This window comes from Lepidochelys olivacea (assembly GCF_965140295.1).
Source record: "Lepidochelys olivacea isolate rLepOli2 genome assembly, chromosome: 7".
Classification (NCBI taxonomy): domain Eukaryota; kingdom Metazoa; phylum Chordata; order Testudines; family Cheloniidae; genus Lepidochelys; species Lepidochelys olivacea.
Genome location: NC_140417.1, coordinates 6,853,799 through 6,875,985, shown reverse-complemented (window position 1 = coordinate 6,875,985; position 22,187 = coordinate 6,853,799). Strand labels below are relative to the sequence as shown.

Sequence of the window (22,187 nt, the reverse complement as noted above, 5' to 3'; positions counted from 1 at the left end):
CTTAATGCCTAGTTAAACCTTATGGTCTTGATTAGTTCCACCCTCCCACCCATTTCTCTTCTGCAGTCCCTCTGCCACTACTTCTGTTCAGATCCTCGCTCTTCTCCATTTTCTCTTTTCTTGTTGCAGTGTGGCTGCTGTTAGCAGACCCATCACACGTACTGTTGGAACCCACACTTCAGTGTGCTCTAGCAGATGAAAAGGCATGGCCAAATACTGAGGTTAGGGAGCGCAGGGGAGGCTAGCCGCAGTTTTTATCCAACTCTGAAAGCAATGTAGTGGGGATGGTCCACCCAGAGATCAGAATAGGGGTTGGCTGTGAGAAGCCTGGGTTTTCGATTGGCTGACCTGTGTCGTCATACGTACTGGAATGCCTCTGAAAACAGCTGGGATGAGAAATGTGTGTATCCAGACCCCTCAGATTGTCAAGCCAGCCGTGGCAACATTTGTGCTTTTCTACTTCTTACCTTGAAAGAGTGTGTGTTGTCTGGTGCTTTTAACTTGACTTTTTAAACTTTGGCTAGATATTGAACAAATCTTTAATGTGCATAGTATAAGGTGGGACACATTCTAAATGCAGTGCAGTGATGTAAAAGTGCATATGATGGATTTACTGTGGATTTATGAACTGTTAAGGAGTATTTCTGAAGCAGCAAATGCTGAATTACTATTCTAGTGCTGGGTCACTCACCCATACGTGCCTTACAGGTTAAGAGAGATACCAAAATATACTGTGCCAAGAAAACTATTGCCTGTTCTTGATTTTGAACAGTGTTGAAAAGTTTTGAGTGACTGGGTTTCCTTCAGATTCACAAACGACACCTAAAATAATATTTATAAAAAGTTATGCTAGTAATAAAGTAACAAGTGTTATTCATTCTCCAGTCAAAAATTATGATCTAGGCTGAAGTACTCTCTGCTGATTCAGCAGCTGTTGTGCTGTTGAAGACTTAACCATGCCTTCCAAGCTGTGTTGTATTTCTGCAGAGGTAGTTGATTCTGTTACTTTGTGTTCGTCTAAGTAGTACAGCTCTGTGGCTTATTATAGTTTTCAGTCGTAACAAATGTGCCATAGGAGATCATGAGCTACAAGGATTTTGAGGTGGATCTTTTTTAAATAAAAAGAGTAAGCATTGGGAAAAAAATTGTATGATTAGTTAACTTTCCCCAGGGAAAGGTAAGTAGGTATTTTAAATTAAACTGATTGTAGATATACATGTATTAAAATATATAGTAAGGGAGGCATGTAGGCTCTCGTCCTACAGTTCTCCTGTGCCCATACAGAGCCTGCCTGAATGTTCGAGCCTTTGGGATCGAGACCTTAGTTGGCTCATGGCATTTCCAACAGTGAACCAATATGAACTCACAGGTCAGGGCCTGTTGCCAATTTACTCTAGTCCATATGGCTACTGAAGCAAACACCTGCAATGATAGGTGATGATATGGGTGCACTGGTTTGTTTCCAGCACGGCATCCATCAATCTGGGGTTTGTGCAGGAGTGTGTTTGTGCACTGCAACCAAGATCTCACGTTAGCGCTTTAAGAAACAAACATGGATGCAATCAAATAAGATCCCTGTCAAGTTGTGTTAAATGTAAAGCCAACTCCCTCAGCAGGGTTCAGATAAATATTTCTTTAGTTATCCAAGGAATAAAAGACTGGTTTAAGTTTTCTTGCACTAATAAAATATAGCAGCAAACAGTTTACCAAAATATGGTGGATTTATATGATGCCTTTACTTTGTGGGTGGCTGACAGAAAGAACACAAATTATATTGACTTTAGGAAGCTACATTCAGGTGGCAGGTCTTTCGCTATGTGATCTTACTTAGGCTTTTGCAAATGGATGATGAAAGCAAGTGAGCCAGTGTATCAGACTCACCTCTTACTTTGACCTCAGTGGATACTCTAAATTAGGAAAGTAGAAAGGCACTGTTAGATTTATTTGATTCTTCTTTTGCTTAAAAATAACCAGTAGTGGTATATTTCATTTCTCTTGTCTCCATCTCTCTCTTTCTCTCTGTCCTACATGACAAATGGCTGTTAGAACAGTGTTAAGCTATGACCTTAAAGCCACATCAGTAACAAAACTCTGGGCTGGCAGATGTGGCATACTTGACTTACATAAATCACTCTCTTTTGTCATTGCTGGCATATGATCAGTGAGTGTTCTAATTATTGAATGGCTTTTATAGCCCCATTATTTATAATCACTTTTGGTTAGCAGCTGGAAGACCAGGATGGAGTAGAATGAAATGATATAGCACAAAATATTATCATTTGTCTAACAGCTACTGGGATTAGGAACATTTGATGATGATATGGTCAGGAGCATTCAGCCCTCATTCTGGGTCCTGAGATGGGTTGCTGCTTAGTGGAACTTGCTATGAGAATGAGCATTCATAGGTACGGAAGCAGAATATAAATTCCTGCAGAAACTAACAAAATATTTGTGCATCACAAACAACCTTAGCTCTAGAATATAGGCAAAAATCCACTATTCTAGGTCCCCACCATCAATTGATGGTGATTTCCATTTATTATTTGTGTTGTGGTAATGGCCTGGGACCCTACACATGGATCAGGATCCTATCCTGGTAGGTGCTGTACAAACCCATTTAAAAAAAATGGTCCCTGCCCCTCCAGGCTCTCTTCTCTTCCTCCCACCCCCCATTTTTAGCCAACTTGACTAATACCTTATCCTGCAAACCCAAAATGTAAACTTTGCCTCTTCTAAAAGTTTGCTTTCCCTCTCGATATAGCCATTAGGCTGTGAGAGAGAGATGACTTCATTGCACTGTTATCTCTGTAGTAAGGCCTTTTAAACTCCGCTTGCCTCATGGCACTGTTACTTTGAAACTGCCTTTGTGTGACCTCAGGAAATCCTCTTGCTATAGAGCTTCTTAAAAAAGAAATCTCGCTAAATAGTGGAATTGTGTTGTGATCTACAGATGAAATATGGACTTATCTAGTTCAGAGCCATTAACCAGTGTGAAACAGCAGTCAGTAGTCCTTACACTCCTGCTTAAAAATAAATTGAGAATATGTACTAGCATGTCAACCTGTTTATGTGAGGTACGTAATGTAGGTCAGAGACAACCGTACCCTGGCCGTGACCTATCCTAGTACAAATGGTATTAGGCTCTGTCAGAATACAGTTGATGACCTGGATTATCTATAGCCATCTTGTTGAATAAATGGGGAGAAAACATCTTCATACTATAAAAGTGCAAAGCAATTATAATATCACTTGGACCCCACATTGCATGAACATAAAATAATATTAAAAAACTTACTTAAGTGTCTACAGAATATAGATCACATGTTCGGAGTTTGGAATGTCTAAAGGATGGTGGGAACAGGTGCTCTCTGCTCTGGAATGGTAATGGTTGAAGTTTCTTCCCAAAGACTCGAATCTTTTCTGCAGTTTAGTCTCTTTGTTTTATTGCAACTACTCATGGGAGTAAGGTGAGCAGGATTTGGCCCCAACGTAATAGCACAAATTCTCATTGAGGCTGTTTGGAGTAGATGGATATTTTTATATAAGGAAAGAGAAGCTGGGTGATCCTTTACCTATTTGCTCCTATGTAGCAGTTTGGGACTGTGACTGGAATAGATCCAATGCTAATGTGAGGAAATTTATGGTTTTTGAAAGATCAATGTTTGTTAGTGACTCTGCTATTAAATAACTATTTGAGAAACACTGAGTGAGACAGGAAATCAGGATTGAAAAAAACGTGTTTAAAAGCAAGCACTATAGTGAATAGATAGCAGCATAGTAAGGACGGAGACAGACACACACACACAATAATTTATTGTTGCTGGGAACAAACGAGAATGAGCAATATTATTCCACCCACTGAGTTATTTTCTGTTTCACTGTTTGGGTTTGTTTTTCTCACTGAACAACTTGGCTTCCAAAGTGTAACAGCATTGGAAAGAAAACGGTTGGAGCTCTGGATGTACAAGAACACGAGTAACCAAACAAAACCCATAATGACATGTAACCCAAGTTTCCTTTGTTTAGTCCAAAGTTTAGGAAAACCTATTTTAAATCCCAGACCCTTGAGTTGAGTAGAAACTCAAGTTTCAAAATGTATATTAGGTGACAGCTTCCTGAAAGGAAAAGCAAGAATCTGAGAGTTTCATAGCATGATGGAAAGCTAGTCAAAAAATGAAGGAAAAAATTGCAAATTCCTCCCCCCCCCCAATTTAAATTTTTTTTCTCATTTTTGCAATACATTTTTAAATCTTTTTTGGTCAGTTTAGTCACATGGTGAAATTTTAAAATTCAAAGAATTCGTTTTTGAAAATGGCTTATTTCTGAAACCGAATACAATATGTTACGAATGAAAATTTTAAATACATTTCAGTGTAATTTTTGATAAAATAGAAATTACAAAAGTCAACATTTGGAAAAAAGGTATTTCTGTGGGGAAAAAAGCATTCCAAAACTTTGACCAATTCTAGAAGGAAGGGTATCATGCATTCATTATAAGTTATATAGTTAGGAAGTCCTAGCAGAGCCTTGACTACTGCGACACAAATAACTGAATACATAATGCATGTCAGAAGACAACCTGTTTTTTTTAAATGCATGCAGTTCACAGCATTAATTTTCTCAGTGGAATACTTTCTTACATTATGTGCAAAATATGTTTGGGATGTTTGTTTCTTGCTTATGCATAACCTTGTTTAACATTGGCTTGTGAGGGAAAAATAAGGACTAGCTGTTGAATTAAAAGATGAAAAATTCAGTGATTCATCCTTTCAGGGTATGCCATTCTTTGACTCCTGCAAAATCTGCCTTTAGAAGTAAGAGAAGGAAATATCCCTTACTGTCACATACACAGAATTGAGAAGGTCACTTGTGAAGGTTGAATTGCCACAGTGAAAAAGTTAGCCAGCTCCAAGTGAGCCATCCCACAGGAAATCACTTTTAACATCCTATTCTAACTATTTTTGTTAGACACTTGGGTGGTGAGCCACTGCTCGGCATAGTGAGGGATGTTCCCAGAACAAGTAAGGAAAGTATAATGATGCAATGTAACCTTCATTAGTTTGGGCTTATTTCAGGTGCTTCTACAATGAGTATGTTTGATCTTTCCTGATGGTGAGATGGAAATAAACAAATGAGTATATGATAAAGCAGCGTATAAAAATGTTCTAAAACAAAAACAAAACCAAAAAATGGTATGAATTCAGAGTCCTGCTGGAAGCTCATTAGTGGGAACTCAACAGAATTAATAACAATGGCTGCTTTTCACTGTCCAGAGCAGTTATTAATACCACAATTCTCTGATAGAGTAGAGCTCCTTACAGCTGTAGAGGAGATGGTTGTTTCTAAATGAAGTGTTTCATAATCAGATTTAACTACAGTACGTTAAGTCCCTGCCGGTCTGTGAATGACTATATTACCAGAAAGTTTATACTTGTATTGATTTATAGTCATGTGTAGGCAAAAAAGCCATATCTGATTCATAGTCTTTATAAATGTGGTGTGCTGACACTACCTAATTTTCCTTGCTGTAATATCTCAGCTGCTTCCACCTTTTTAAAAACCATCAATGTTATTTGGAGAAGGTCACATGAAATTTTGTTTTAGTGAAAGAATTCTATTTAGAGTTTTAAAAACTATTCTGATGCTAACAATTCTGTTATAAAACGTTCTGGAACGGCATTATGCATATAGGATATTCCTATCCCCCCTGCTCATTCAGCTGTTTGGACCAATGGGGTTCCCTCTGTTGTTTCTGCTTGCTCGATAAAATCACCAGCTCCCAAGTTTTTTTCTCCCTGACCAACTGCAACGGGACAGTGGGCCATTTTCTAAGAGAAAAGTTCTGGGTTTTGACTCGAAATGACTCTTCTTTTAGAAATTTAAACGATAGTCAAATAAAACGTAAGTCTAAATTGAAACAAAATGTTTTGCTTGACCTGGACTGACTGTTTTTGTTTTGAAGATCGGTCAGCCAACAGTTTCAAGATTTTAATGTTTTATGCGGATTTGGGATGGGACGCATTTTCCCATGACTGGAAAGCCATTTCCTGCCCACCTCTAACTGCTACTGCCTGAATGAGCACCTCTTAGCTGTGCCCAGCAAGAAATAGATTTTCTTGTCATTTTTCTGTGTAGCTGGGAATAGAGCTGGTTAGGAACTTCCCATCAACTTTTTTTTTGTTTTGAGAGAGATTTTTTTTTTCTGTTCTATGTAGGTTTTTATTCCTTGTTCATCACCCTAGTATCTGAGCCCCTTCCAGTAACATATTAAACATCGTGACTTGACATCTGTCCCGTGGCATTGGTTCTCTCATCCTCTTCCCAGAGAGAGAAGCGTGTGTACTGGAGTGTCTTGTTTTGGTCATATATTGGGGGTGGTTGTTATTGTTTTTTTAAATAGCTGTTTTCTCTTTGCAGGAAGTAGACTGAACAAAGATCTGAGGCATTATCTCAACCAGAGGTTTCAGAAAGGATCTCCAGATCACGAGCTGCAGCAGACAATTAGAGATAACCTTTATCGCCATGCTGTGCCTTGTAAGTAATGAAAAATTCCCCCAGTGGAGTTCATGAGATAAAATTAAATCCTTTTGGTGGTAAACTTTAAGTGGTGCTGTGCACTGCTATAGGAGAGATCTGATTTACAGCTATGGGGCTCTTGTGTTGGTGACAGCGGGGAAGATGATATGCGTGGCTCCTTGCCGGCAAAGTAGTGTCTGTGCATTGGCTGAGATCAGGTGAAATGTGGATGGGTAGTTCCAGAATGGATTGCGATGGGTAAAGGTTTGAAAATAAATTTACAGTTGACAGGAAAGGAAGTGAGATGGTGGGGAATGAGCGAGGGAAAGAGCGGGTTTGGTACTGAAACCATTTCATCCTGGAGTTCTGATTTGCTGGTTAGTGCTTACTGCATTTCAGAGTTCCATCATGTAGCCACAATTTATATAGCATTTACAGGTTGGCTGATACCTTACGTAAAGCTTGGACAAACATTTGATGTAGAAACAGTTCTGTGTTAACATCGGATAGTCTGGTTCCCCCCACCCCCACCCCCGCTCTACTTCTTGTATTGCTCAGTACCTTTGAATAAGAACAGGATCTTTCTTCTTCAAATTGATTTGCTCTTGATGCTTATTTGACTTGTGCAATTTCAAACCTTTTTAAGACATCATTGCTTGCTGCTGTAGAAATGGGATGATGCCATTAATGGGGGATCATAGAATATCAGGGTTGGAAGGGACCTCAGGAGGTCATCTAGTCCAACCCCCTGATCAAAGCAGGACCAATCCCCAACTAAATCATCCCAGACAGGGCTTTGTCAAGCCTGGCCTTAAAAATATCTAAGGAAGGAGATTCCACCACCTCCCTAGGTAATGCATTCCAGTGTTTCACCACCCTCCTAGTGAAAAAGTTTTTCCTAATATCCAACCTAAACCGCCCCCACTGCAACTTGAGACCATTACTCCTTGTTCTGTCAGCAGCTACCACTGAGAACAGTCTAGATCCATCCTCTTTGGAACCCCCTTTCAGGTGGTTGAAAGCAGCTATCAAATCCCCCCTCATTCTTCTCTTCCGCAGACTAAACAATCCCAGTTCCCTCAGCCTCGCCTCATAAGTCAGGTGTTCCAGTCCCCTAATCATTTTTGTTGCCCTCCGCTGGACGCTTTCCAATTTTTCCACATCCTTCTTGTAGTGTGGGGCCCAAAACTGGACACAGTACTCCAGATGAGGCCTCACCAGTGTCGAATAGAGGGGAACGATCACGTCCCTCGATCTGCTGGCAGTGCCCCTACGTATACATCCCAAAATGCCATTGGCCTTCTTGGCAACAAGGGCACACTGTTGACTCATATCCAGCTTCTCGTCCACTGTAACCCCTAGGTCCTTTTCTGCAGAACTGCTGCTGAGCCATTCGGTCCCTAGTCTGTAGTGGTGCATGGGGTTCTTCTGTCGTAAGTGCAGGACTCTGCACTTGTCCTTGTTGAACCTCATCAGATTTCTTTTGGCCCAATCCTCTAATTTGTCTAGGGCCCTCTGTATCCTATCATTTATGAAGATATTGAACAAAACTGGCCCGAGGACCGACCCTTGGGGCACTCCACTTGATACCGGCTGCCAACTAGACATGGAGCCATTGATCACTACCCATTGAGCCCGACAATCCAGCCAACTTTCTATCCACCTTATAGTCCATTCATCCAGCCCATACTTCTTTAACTTGCTGGCAAGAATACTATGGGAGACGGTGTCAAAAGCTTTGCTAAAGTCAAGGAACAACACGTCCACCGCTTTCCCCGCATCCACAGAGCCAGTTATCTCGTCATAGAAGGCAATTAGATTAGTCAGGCATGACTTGCCCTTGGTGAATCCATGCTGACTGTTCCTGATCACTTTCCTCTCCTCTAAGTGCTTCAGAATTGATTCCTTGAGGACCTGCTCCATGATTTTTCCAGGGACTGAGGTGAGGCTAACTGGCCTGTAGTTCCCAGGATCGTCCTTCTTCCCTTTTTTAAAGATGGGCACTACATCATCCTGAACTGAAGCATGAAATAGGCAACAGGAACAGACAAACTCTTTAGAAACAAACCTCCCTTTTCGTGTAATTGTCAAGCTGGATTAAAAAAAAAAAGTGAAGTCTTTTTTTAAAAAACCTACCTGAATTGAAAACTGTTTCCCCCTCAGTTCAGAAAGGTATTTTTTGCCCATTTAAGATTCAGGAGAACTGTGTAATAAATTACCTGAATCTTTGCTCCAAGCTCAAACTGAACCTGGCCTTTTTGGAGTTTGGGGAATCCCCCCCCCCCCCCCCCCCAATGTGTCACTGCTTTGCACTTCCTGCCTTCATGCGGGGACCATATTAGAGCCAAAGATGCTCCCCATCAATCTGAGTACACTCAGGGCACACTGGAAAAGTAATGGCAGCTCTCCTAAGGGACGTGGTTAAAATTTAAGCAAACATCTAAATCTTGAAGTATTTAAATGAGTTGCCAAACATTTTGAGGCTTACCTATCTTTTACAGGAACAGCAGCTGATTTATCTACTGCAGAGGCTTACTGAAATATTGAGTGTAGTGGCTATCAAAAAGTCAACCCTTGCCAACAGTTCCCATGTAATGGTAGCTGGGATAACATGCCCATTTCTTCCTTGAGGACTATCTATTAAATACTTGGCTGGAGTAATGGATACCATTGTGTGGCAAATGTTTGACACACTTCGACTCCTTTCATGACAATAGCTGTGTGTCATGGCTGCGTTAGTCTTATTTCATCAGTGGAAAGGAGGGACTGAAGTACTCTTTGAAATGCTTTGCGTAGGTATAATGAATAAACACGGATTCTATTGAACACTTCCCTTTTCCAGTTTGTCCGTCCAAAATGTGATGAGTCTTTATGCTTGTAACGTGCCTGGCTGCAGGTTTTAAAGAACGACTGAACAAGATGCCTTCTTGGAATGTGAATGACTGCAATTTGCGGCTCAGTGGCTGCAGAGTCCTGATGCTAATATCCTTCTGCCCATGTATTTCTTTTGCCTTGTATTCCAATTTCAGACAGCGCAAATAAAGAAAATGTGCAGAAGTTCTGTTGAAGCATTTTCTGTGTTGCCAAGGTTACGTTTGGAAATGCTTTCTGTTGATTTGTTTTTCAGATTTATTGAACTTGACTGTGAGTTAAACAGCTCGAATTTAAACTTGCCATGCTTTGATTTAGAATTGGGGTAGCAGGGAGGGAAGGGGCAGAGTGATTTCTGCCTTTTAAAAATAACAAGGAGAGAGATGTTTTCTTCTGGTGTTAATAAGAACATCTGTAATCATGTTCCAATTATGTAACAAGTAGAAAAATCTGCAAAGGGGAGGTTATTTATTACATACCCCTGTCCTTGCAGAGCTATACATTGGGTAACATTTTATTTTTCCTCTGTGTGCTGTGGAAAGGAGATCAGTCACAGCTTTTTGATATGACGTTTAACATGTACATGTGTGAATTTCAATGAACCCGCTCTAGGCATGGTGGTTTGGGATGCTTTTACAGGTCTAGAGATTAATCTAGTTGCATACTCATATACTTTTATTCCTTGGTACATGTGACCAGTAAATCCAGAGCTCTGGACCAATCTCTAGTGCAAATGGATTATGAAGTCTTGTATTTTGAAAATGGAATTCCCTGCTGATTATCTGGTAAACATGCCACAAGCACACAAGGTCACTCAGACTGAGCATGCTTGTACAGCTTGCTGCTTGTTGTTGCTGATATCGGAACTAAATGAAGTGATGGTTAATTAATGTACGATGGAGAAGGAGGTATAAACTGGCTTTTTCCCCCTTAAGTTCTAGGAGGTTAATACCAAACCCTTGTAGTTCAGCTGGCTTAGGCTGCAAGTTACGCTCTAAAGGAAAAATGAAGGGCTTTTATTTACCGCGTTGCTTGTCAAACAGCAGCTCGTAAAACTACTGCCAACTTTTCGGGTGACAAACCACCCAACAAAACTAAATGAAAGGCTTTGTCTTCAATAGGAGAAAAGGGGTGGTGTTATGAGCATTGCCTATCCCGCTGACCGGTATGGTCTCATTGTTTCGTTGTACTTCCCCATCTGCCTGTATCCATCTGTTGTCTCTTGTTTTGTACTTAGATTGTCAGTTCTTTGGGGGCAGGAACTGTCTGTCTGTTCTGTGTGTATATAGCACCTGATACAGTGGGGTCCTGGTCCATCACTGCGGCTCCTTGGGGCTACGGTAATACAAATAATCATAGTAAGTCGAGTCAATTAATTAGAGGTAAAACTCTAGTCAAGACAAGGCAGTTTGTAGTTTCCACATAAGTTAGCAAGTTGAGCTAAATCCTATGGGGAAGACTAGTCTTTAATTCCATCTGCTACTCTTGTGAAAACTACGTTCTGTCTCGTCTTCCCAAGGAATGTACCACGAGTTAGCTAACTCCGGGTAAGACCACACCTCTTTTCCTCATAAAGACACAGGGACAGAGGAGTGGAGAGGTGCAGCTCTCGTTGCATTTTTTGGAACGTGAAATAACAATCGCACGTAAAGAGCGAAGCCAGAATTCAGAGATCGGATGGCTTTGCAAATGACCCACTGAGCACAGGGGCTACTTTGTAAAGAAACCAGACCTTGAAATAGTGAAATAAACTCAAATTTACCGTGCAATGTATAAAAGCAAACAAACACACACAGAGCCCATACAGTTATTTTTATTTTTAATGCTTAATAAAATATCCAGGGTGCCAACTGGGCTTTTAAACAGAAATCTGTAAATGCACGACTGCATGTTACCGCAGGAGCTGATGGTAAGGGCCAGGTAGGCATGACCCTTCCTGAAGCTATGCCAGATTTGTGGTCAACCCTTATAACAAAGACTCTGCTCTTTACTTCCTTTCCTGCCTCAGGCATTACAAGCCTCTCTCTCACAAGACCCCTGCCTGCAATTTCTTTCTACCTACACCAGCCTCTATCTTCTGCTAAGGTCATAGTGAATAGCAGATGTGATAAGCCTTCCTATGGGCCTTGGGCCTCTGAATTCAAATCTCATGAGATCTGAGGACTTTGATATTACTGGTACACCCAAACGTGCAAGATTAGCTTTCTAAAGACCCTGGGCCCAACTTAATCATCGAAGGCTAGGGCCAGACAGGATGCAGGAGACATGACACTTCACTTACTCTACACAAACCTTATAAAAAAAAATGCAGTTTAGAGACCGAGACTGTTCTCGTGTCAGTTGAACCCAAGGTTCATTCGTAATGCCAGTCATTTATTTTTATACACCTCATTGCTGTATAGTATGACAGCTCTGAGGTGTTGGGGGGGAGGTTCTTCACATCTGAGAAGGCAGCACCTTAAGATACTCGAGGTAGGATGCTCTCTTCGCTCACTCAGATAAATAACCACACTCATCATTCCCTAGGCATAGTATCCATTGCCAAAGCTAGACTAGAGACCCCTGTTATGTTGGGTGATTCATGTGTCTAGAACGCTGACAGTCTCTGGTGGTTCCCGTAGCCCTGCCTGACTCTGAGGCATTGCATCATTTCTGGTTTCTGACCTGGTACGGGTTCATTAAGGCCATCAGAAGAAATGCAATATTTCTAGGCTAGTCAGTGACTTTATTGCTCCTGACACTGAATACTGTTCTGGAGGCAGTTCAGCAATTTTGGGCCAGGTCTGCGCTAGGAAGCCTTTGCTATTACACCAGAGGAGTCTTTCTAGTGTGGATGCAACTTACCCCTGCAATATTGTGCTTTTGTCGGTCTAAGCTTATTCCAGGTTCACCCACCCCCAAGCAAAACTATCTATACCAGTATATAACTGCATCTACACTAGGGAATTCTGCCAGCACAGCTGTGTCCATCAGAGATTTACACCTCCTCACACCCCTTACTGACATAGCTACGTCAGCGAAAGTCCATAGTGTAGACTTGGCTTTGGAATATCTCTGGGTTTGGAGGAGGCTAGAGGCCCTCAGGTTGGTTGGCCTCCTGTGCTATTTTTGACAGACTATTGTTCCTGGAAATATCACTCTTCCCACTAAAAGTAGCTTTGGGCTATGCTAATTGGTTAACATTATCACATCCTTTCTGAAAGGACAGCCATAAAGAGTTACTCTGTGGAAAACATGGCTGGTTGGGAGTAAACATGAGAACCTCCCCAGAACATTGCATTCCAAATTAGTGTTTCCAAGTAGGTTCGTCTGGAATATATTTGTACTATATCATTGACAACAATACCCAGTAGTGACCTACTTTAATGTTACAATAGGTGTGTGCAGTCCGTCGGTTCGACAATTACGTGACAATAGGACAGCATGTCTAAATACAGGAGGCTGGGCAGACAAGGTCATCTCCATCTTAAAATGATGCTAAAATGGACCGATTTAAAATAAACCAGTTGGACTGGCCATTTGTCCTAGTTGCTCATTCACAGAGATGTGACAGTAGCTCCCTTTTCACAGTGGACCAAGAAGAATAAGAAAGATGTTATTACCTCCAGACAGGCTTTGTTTGGTATTTGTGTCCTGGCCCCATTCATTTGATTCCTTTGCTACTCCCTGGGGGTCTTCTGTATCTTGAGAGTCATTCAGGCAGTGAGATCTACGTTTAGTGGGCCTGGCAGCTTGAATCTGCCTTGTTATTGTTTTGTTATTAGCTAGTACAACATGCCAAAGCAATGTACGTGATACAAAATTGAATAACACAGGTCAGCAATCACTTACCTCCCAGTTCATGTAAATTCTGCATTAGTTCCCATTCTGTTGCCCTTGGATTTAATAATGTCTGTCTTGTCCTTTTGGCCACAGACTTTAAAAAGAAGTCAGGCTGTAGAAGTTTTTGCTGTAGATAAAGAGACACCCAAGGTCAGTATCATGGCTTTCTTAGGGCAGAGATTTAGACCTAGGCTCTTTCTCTGCATAGCAAATTTTTTCCCTGAAGGTTTCCTTTAAGTCCTTCTGGGTTCTTTAACTGTGTTATGTAGTTGTCAGTTTCCCAAAATAAACACGTACTGGGGGGGATAAATTGGCTGGCTCACTTAAGGTTAGATAGGTCTGTTACATCTCTTCTAGTCATGTTCCCTGCAGCAGCCAAGTCCCCCAGAGTTCAGTTTTTTCCTGTGTTTTGAATCCCAGAGCACCAGCTCCATTTGCTACAGTTGACCTTGAAGGTGCCACATTGAGATGGAAAGCAACAGTTCAACAGACATTGAATAAGTGTTGGATGGAATTCTAAGGAGACTTGGAAAACCAGCACCATGTAACGTCCAGTCGTCTGGTTTGTTCAAGCTCTTACATTTTTGTGGAAAACTTGAGAAAGAGGGCCCCCATTCCAAGAGTTCCTCACATCTGTGAAAGGAAATTTTGAAGTTTTAAAGGAAGGCCAATAACACAAAGCAAGAAATTGTGATGTCACAGTATAGGAGAAAAATTATGAAATGGATATAAAGGACCACAATCAGTTCTGGGGTAAATGGGCTCAGTGGTAGTTGAATGTACTTATTTTAATAATTGCAACTCTGTGCATGTTCTTCCTTGTATGTCGTACATATTTCACTGGTAGAAACCCCGGGTTCAAGCCTGGATTTAAAATAATTTTAGAAGTGAAAATGGGTTTGGCACATTCTAATCCCCCATGTATATTTATTCCCGTCACAAAATAAATCACTACATTAGGCACCATTGGCTTTTTCTGATCAGTGGCGGGTAGAGCTAGATGGGCCAGGCTCTTGGCAGTCTGTTGGCAAAGCTTGCGGAGCAGCTGCCTGGTGATGTCTAGGGGTAACTGATGAAGTCCTTTGTATTCATTAGCACCAGAGAAACCTACAGTATTTCGGAAAAGAAGGCAAATAAAAATGAACTGGTAGAAATACATTCAAACCCTCTTGTAGGCTCTAATTAGTCTGGATTTAATGACAATTCAACTGATTTTTCTTAAAACGAATATTCATTATGATTTATAGGATGTCAGTTGTGTGCATCAGCTAATTCTTGGAATCTAATGAAAAGACCTGTATAATATGAGTAGACATATTTGTTGTATACTACGGTTCTTAGAATGGCACTTTCTGATTTAGTTGCTATTTTTTTTTAAGATAAACAGAATTGCTGACAGTCCCAAGTTATTTTCTTTCATAAGCAGTAAGTCAGAGGTTTATATAAGTAAATGTTCTTTGAATTATCAAAAGCCTTCAAGAAGTGAGGCATTGCTTATTATCTAAATGCCTTTTGGTACCTTTGCTATTGTATGTATACATGTAATTCTACAGTGTTTGTAGTAACAAAAGTTGCAGTGTCCAGGATTATGAAAGCATTCTTTTGAAAGCAGGGATGAATGCCAGTGTGAACAAGGTGCCCTAGCACAGAAAAGATAATTAATTATTTCACAGGATTTGTCCTAGCTATGAAGCAGTTTACAAAAAAGCATAAATTTTCACTGTATCCTTATCACCTATTAATAGTCTGAAAAGTTCAGTTTCATCCTATTGCATTCTCTAGAGAGTATTGTTCAGTCTGTTTTCAGAGCACTTTTTCGGTGTCCTTGAATATGTTCACTCAGCATGTATAAATTACAATGGGTTTTTTCTATACTATTGCACAATAGATATACCGGAACCCCCCCCAGTCCATTCAGAATACTCTTGTCACTGTATTTCTGAGAAGCGCATTGCAGGCACCCAAAATACTCTGCTGTAGACTAAAGTTTTCTGGGAGAGAATTATTGCAACTATTAACTTATAGGAAGCGCTAATGTACAATTTTGAGCAGCATGAGCAATATTTATGTAGGTTAGTTTATTTGTATATGCCATTGTCTCTGTTTAATCTGAGGGCCCTCAGACATCTTTCCATCTGGGCCCTACTTTTAAATCCGTATACATTTTAAACCCATGGAACTGTTGGAGGTTCTTTAGGTTTGGAAATAAGTCTGTAGGATGGCTAATATTTCTCCATCTATGTGCCTTTTTGTTTAGATGTAGCTTTCTTTATTTCAAAGAGACACAGGACTGAAACTGCAAGGGGCATCAAAACCAGTGCAGTCCAAAGCAGAAATGCAGACTCTACGTGGTTCAGCCTCATAGACTCTCCCATGCCACTTGCTAAGCAAGATCTGGGTAAGATGTGCAGGAAGAGGTCTCCTGTCTGCTTTCCTTTGTTTTCTTTATTAATACCTGGTATGCTTTGTGTTGCATTTTTCATTTTGGGTGCTGTAGTTTCTCGGGATTGCTTTGTTCATCTGTAGGACGTCTGAAGTGGCTGTTATACAGACAGAGATTAGACAGGTCCTCTAAATTCTAAAAGATTTTAAGGCTGTGAACCTGCAGAAAGGCACAGAGAGTCTGTAAATTCCGGCTCAGCTGCCATGGTTCCTTCAAACATGGGACATAGAGAGATCTGTGGTTTACCTTAGAAGGCATCTTGGTTGTCAATGAAGGTAGTCACATGTTTTTACCCACCTTCACAGTTTAAACAGTGGAAGAAAAGAACTACAACATGCCCAGCAAGGTACGAAGCCCAGCAATGGTAAATCTGAGCACTGTGTTGATTGGAGACATTGGGTCAGAGGTAATATAGCCAACCATTTCCTAAAGTGAACATACATCTAGGTTTTTCGTGTCATGTCTCCATGTCCCAAGTGTGTCTTTCATGCTGGCTGACATGTCCTGGTTTTTCATTTCGTCAAACAAAATGTTTGGTTTCTCTATTTTAACTACAAAACCTGCGTTGAAGGTTAATAGCTGTATTGAGTAGAATTTGCTCTGTGCTTTGCCACGATAAAACAATCCAATGGAATGAGTGGTCCGTATTTAGAATAAAGGGAAAAGTCAAAAGAGGGTAGATATTCTTTAACGCTGTTCTTTAGTTCATCTTGAATGTTAGTGACAATTGAGTGGATCATGATAAACTTGTTCAGACACAGAATTATTGGAAAAGTCCCTCACTCCAAGAAATATGAATATACAGCTGTTGAGTCAGAAGGTGGCAGAAAACTCCAGCATGCAAGTTCTCTTTTGTACAACTGCTTAGTGACCTGAAAGATGTCACACAAAACTGTCCTGTTTCTTTATTTGGAAAATATTGTTGTAGAATACAGGAGTCACACAAACAGCTCTCTCATTTTACTTCTGAAGTCCAGTTTTGTAAATGAAATGCAAAATATGTAAGAATGTTTTCCTTCAAGAGGAAGTGCCCGAGTTGTGTTTATCAGCCACAGATTTGGCTACACTTGTACTCTGGCAGAATAGAAAGGGTACGACAGTTGCAGAGTCATGCTGAGTTTGAGGGTGCCCCTTCAAATTGACTTAAGCAAAAGATTGAAAAACCATTGTGAGTCTTTGGAAATGAACTGTGGCAAATCTACCAACAAAATAGTACCTTTCCTTGCTTCCTTGTGACTTGCACACTGTATTATTCTTGTAAAGTAGCGGTATTTTATTTCAGTGCAAAGGAAGCTAGCTACATATTCGTATGAAACAACTTTCAGGTTCCAAGGTAGTTTCTTTTTGGAGCCATACTGCGTACTAGAAATAATCTCTCTTTGTAAAATTAATTCTTTCTTTTTTTAATCCAAGTCAGTGAATATAGCCAGCCCCCTTCTCCCCCCCCGCCCCCCCACCTTACAGGGAATATTTCTAGTTCTATCTCCATGGAAAGGGAAATAAATCTCTTATTAATCGTAATGATCTGGATATATCATGTCCTCCTGAATAATTAGGGCCTTGAGTTATGAAGTCGAGATTCCTGGGTGGTTGCCAGAGTAGATTTGTTTAAGGGGAACAGTAGAGTTCCCTGATATCTTTTTAAAGGGTTTTGTAATGTCCCAGATCACACCTAATTAGCAATTTAAGAGTGAACTCATCTATTTCACTGATGGTTGTGAAAATTACTATTTAAGTGAGAATGTGTAATAAATGGCTCTTAGAAGGGATAATATGTCTTGAAAATGAGATGTGTATTATTAAATAATTGGCTGGATACTGATGTCTTGCAGGTATCTGTGCCTATATTTCAGCATGGACCTGCTGTGTCTGTGCAGGCAAAAGGGGGAAAAGACAGCAGGGGATCCCTAGAGCTTCACTGGCCATAGGATTTTGATCTGCTTTTCATTCTTTATGATCTGCTGCACCTCAGGAGGTTTTAAACTTTTAACTCTGAGGAGTCCGGTGACACCTTAAAGACTAACAGATTTATTTGGGCATAAACCTTCGTGGGTAAAAAATCCACTTCTTCAGATGTTAGTCTCTAAGGTGTCACCAGACTCCTCATTGTTTTTGTGGATACAGACGAACACGGATGCCCCTCTGATACTTGATTTTTAACTCTGTGTCAGAAATAAATTCACTTCAAATTTATGACTTGCAGACAAATGCTGGAGCTTTTCCCTTCACAGTCTAATAAAGAAATGTAGAATTTAGCTGTCTCACATACCATTATGTCTAAACTAGTTTGGAAAAAACTACATAATCATGCTTTGGAGTGACACGAGCTCTGATCCTGTGAAAACTTAGATGTCTACTTAACATTACACAACTAAGTGGAATAGTCACATGCTCAAAATTATGTAGAGGTTCTTTGCAGCATTTGGAGCCTGTTCTCGGTAGTATTTAAGAATCAGGGGGGAAATATTTCAAAACAAAGCAAGCCCTGCCCTCTAGACTTCTTTTCAAATTCTGGAGATTGACAGAAGAGATGGATATAAATGCAGCAGTGTCAGCCCCTAGCATGCAAAGATCACGAGTCAGCCCCCAAAATCATGACATTGGCTTAAAAGCCAGGGTTATTTTGAAAAAATATTGTGGGTTCTTTTTATTTGACTGCTAGTTTGAGCCTTTAGGGTGTGCTAGCTTTTTTTCTGCATGGAAACTTAAAAAAAAAATAAAAATAAAAAAAATAGAAGCTGAGATTCTCATAGAATCTCCTGCTGCCAGCTGCTGAGGCTTTCAGAAAAACAGCAAATATTGTGAGTCTTGTGGTGGAATCCTGTTAATGGGAGCACTAAAATATGAAGACAAGACCCAACAGTGTGGGATAATAGAATGGAATCTTTGAGGAATGTACCACCCCCATAATGTTCATTAGTATTTTGCCCATTTTTTCACATCTATATTTTTTTAAAATAGTTTCACTGTAGTTGTTTCTAATATTAGCCTCCTCTTGTCCCGCTCCCAAAATGCTTAATGATGTGTAGAAAAACTTGCGGATAAGATCTTGTATAACTAACTGCACAAGAGAATTAGTTGGATAGACATTTTGTAATTTTCCAGCATTAAAGAACATTGAGAGTGCCATTAAAATGGTAAATTCAGTATTGTAACACTATTTGATTTCTCTCCCTCTTTTTAACTCTGATCTGATAAACAACTTTCAACATGTTTTGAAGGTGATAGCCATCTTTCAGGTACTACATGCCATCCAGTATGTCTTCACCTAGCATTTCAAGTTTCTATAGATCTGTTGTTCAAATCTTCATTTACCTCAGCTATGCTTATATTTTGTTTCTTCTGTAAATGAACTTCTCCTTACAAGTATTATTTCCTTCCTGAGAGAGACCTTGGCTTTCAGGTAGCACTTTATAGTGAGTGGGTAAAACATTATGAATTCCTTTGCTATTAATTGTGACTGCATTAATCAAACATTCATCTGGTGTTCATGCAAATACAGTCTGCAATTCCATGGGTATTCCAGTGGCTAGTGCTATATGATGCTTGGTGTGGGATGCAGTTCTTAGAGATAGTGGTGTTCTTGGCTTCTGCTAGCAGATGTAAGAGGCAGAAGGCTGTGAGGTCTGTCCGCTGGAGCATGTTGGGGATTTCAGTAACATAGATGAGACCCAAAGTTGACCTTATGGAATGAAATGTATATGACAGCTGCCCATTGGATAGAGCCTGATGGAATATAACAGCAGAAGGTAGCTCTTTAACTGTGACCCTACACACATAACATTTTGAGTGTAAAGAAACTTTTTCAGCTGTATCTTCCCATATAGCAACTACTTCTGTTCCCAAATGTTAATCGTAAAGGGGCACAAACCACAAGCAGCAATTTAGCACAGTAACTGTAGATTCTTGATTAGCATGGAGACTTACTTGGAGATATTGCTTGCCTGTGTGTTTTTCTTAGTGATTCATGGTTTAATTTGAGTCCTGTCTCAAGAAGGAGGTGATTGTTCTACACCACCTATCCGAATGGAAAAGTGGAAAGTGAGGTTAAAACACTGACCCTTAATCTAAAGTGCACCCATCTGTGTTTTATTTCCGCATCTTGCTGAGTTTACATTTATGTGAATTCACAGTTTGTTCCCCATTTGCTGTTCCCACCTGGTAAGTGAATTGGTTCCAAAATGTACTGCTGAAAAGACTAAAGGGGTCTGTCAAAGAAGTTTGTTCCTACCTAAGAGAATGGTCTATCTCACACTTCCAGTGCTATGTGAGTTAAAACCCAGCTGTAAAATCTCATCTCAAGATGCTCTTGTTACATGGTGAGAAGTTGGGGTTACCATAAGGACAAGATCCCTTTCCACATATTGAAATGATTTATAACTTGCCTTTGACTTTCTTCAGAAGAAAAGGTATAGAATTCTCTGGCATATGACAAAACAGTTACTATACTATCGGTGTAAATTTGGTGCTCATTAGTTATTTTGTTGGACTTTTGAGCACACGTATTAAATATTCCTGTCCCCATTAGTAGGCACAAAAACGTTTTGTTTTGTTTTTTAAAGTTTGGTGCTGAAAATAACACTTAGAAATAACAGACTGTGTACAAATATAAAGGGGGTGATGCGATGAATGTGGAATCTATGCCTCAGCTACTCGTTTTTGTTTTTTCTCTTTCGGCGATAAACGATACGTTTTGTGTACGAAATAATCACACAATGCAACTGCAAAAGGAAGGATGATATCATGTGTAAAGCTCATGACACGTTCTATTTAAAAGCTAACAATCAGAACACTAAGGGCCAAATAAACTTAGAAAACGTTCTCCAGCTTTTGTTGGAGACTACAGGAGTGCTGAGAAATTGATTACTTTGGATCTTGCTTTCATGGCACAGAAACAGAAGTTTTCATTCGGGGTGTGTGTGTGTGTGGTTTTCATTCGATTTTTGTGGGTGGGTGGTTTTGGTTGGGTGGGGAGGAGTTTAGGAGAAAAAAATTCTTCAAACCTCAGTTGAAAAATAAGCAATTCTATTGTTAAGGACTCTGTTTTTTCCTAATCAGATGGAAGAGTTTTCGTAGGTGATTAGGAAGCCGCCTTTATGAAAAAAAGTAAAATGTTCCATTTGTTTTTTTTATGAAAAGACTTTTTCACTGTGTTTCCACTTCGGTGCTGCCTCATTGAAGCATGATCTGCTGAGAGCATTTTAATTGGGCTTATGCAATAGTTTTCATTTTGTGTGTGTTGTGAGAGAAGGAATGAAAAAAGAAATGTTGCATTTTACTCTTAAATGTAGCATAGCTAGTATTCTAAATCCAGTCTAGTTCCAGATTTTGGATTTTTCTTGCTCCCAGAAGAGCTACTGCTACTCGCGAGAGATTTAACTGGGGGCAATTGTAATTTAGTGAGGCTGTGGTTGAAAGATATGAGAAATGAATCTTGAGGGAAGATTTTTTTTTTTTTTTTCCCAACAAGAAACCCATAAAATGTCAGGAAACTGGCCCAGGTGGCCTCTTCAAAACTCTGAATTTTTTTTTATTTTCCTGTAAACCGAAAAAGACTTGAAAAATATATTTATAATCAAACCTTTCTCTCTGTCTCACTCTCTCTCCTTTTAATGTGTTTCTTAAAGTTGAGATAGGGCTCATTCTCGCAGTTGGTGACATTTTGCACTCCACCATCCTGCTTCGTGTAACAGTTCAAGTGCAGCTCGCGGTCAGGATACACATCATTCTGCAACTACCGTTAGTTAATGGTGTTGCCTTGCTGTTGTCTGTATGTCAGTAAAACAGTGAGATGAAGGGACGCTCTGTCCTGCTGACTTGCGCTTGCGTGCGCACACACATGGAATAGACGTGCAGGTCCCGGACTGAAAAGGTCAATAGCTGGCAAGTTACGTTGTGAATAGCGGATGGCAGATGTACATGTTGTTTAAAACGTTTACTTGCTAAAGCAGCTGGTTTTCCGATCGTATGCACCAGGCTTTATGGCTACGTGTAATTTGTGTAGCATAAGCTCTGCTCTAGGCTAGGGGTGTAATTGTCAGCAAAATGGAGTTTTCTTTGGAAGGAAGCAAGTATCCTCCTGCCTTGCTTATTTTCTTCTACCACTCTACACCCACAAAGCCCTCATATTGCAGCAGTTCTCTTGGCCAAAAGTTTGCCTGTCTGTCCTTGATTAAGCACCTGTCACTGTAGTATGGAGCTGGCCCATGGATGGAATGCTGTGTTTGCCCAGTGGGATTGCTTGAGGACACCATGCTTCCTTCTTGGAGGGACTTTGCACTCTGTTTCCATAGTACTCCAAATTCATGCCTGGCCCAGATGTGAGAGAGAACCTCAGCAATCCAAATTCGATCCCAGCGCAGGCCAGGGGTTAGCCTTGCAGAGCAGCCTGTGAACTGGTAGCAGGTAGACTTCTTTGTGAAGCTAAAATCCACTGGGATCTTTGTGTCACCCACGCAGTACTATGCCATGGGAAGTGCTGAGAGTCCCAGACATACCCCTACCTGCTGGCACTGAAGCAGTCAAAACAGTATCT

The 22,187-nt window shown here is 40.4% G+C and overlaps 1 protein-coding gene across 18 annotated transcripts in view; it reads left to right on the top strand.

The window, feature by feature from the left end:
* Positions 1-22,187, top strand: part of MAGI1 (membrane associated guanylate kinase, WW and PDZ domain containing 1) — a 477,619-nt gene that overhangs the window by 245,107 nt on the left and 210,325 nt on the right. For 17 of the 18 annotated variants that reach the window (XM_084634953.1, XM_084634955.1, XM_084634943.1 and 14 more), the window contains exon 2: positions 6,418-6,534. The exons of the other annotated variant lie outside the window; for it this stretch is intronic. In XM_084634953.1, the coding sequence (XP_084491079.1) occupies positions 6,418-6,534 (117 nt within the window). The remainder of the gene's footprint in view (positions 1-6,417; positions 6,535-22,187) is intronic. 18 annotated transcript variants of the gene reach the window in all.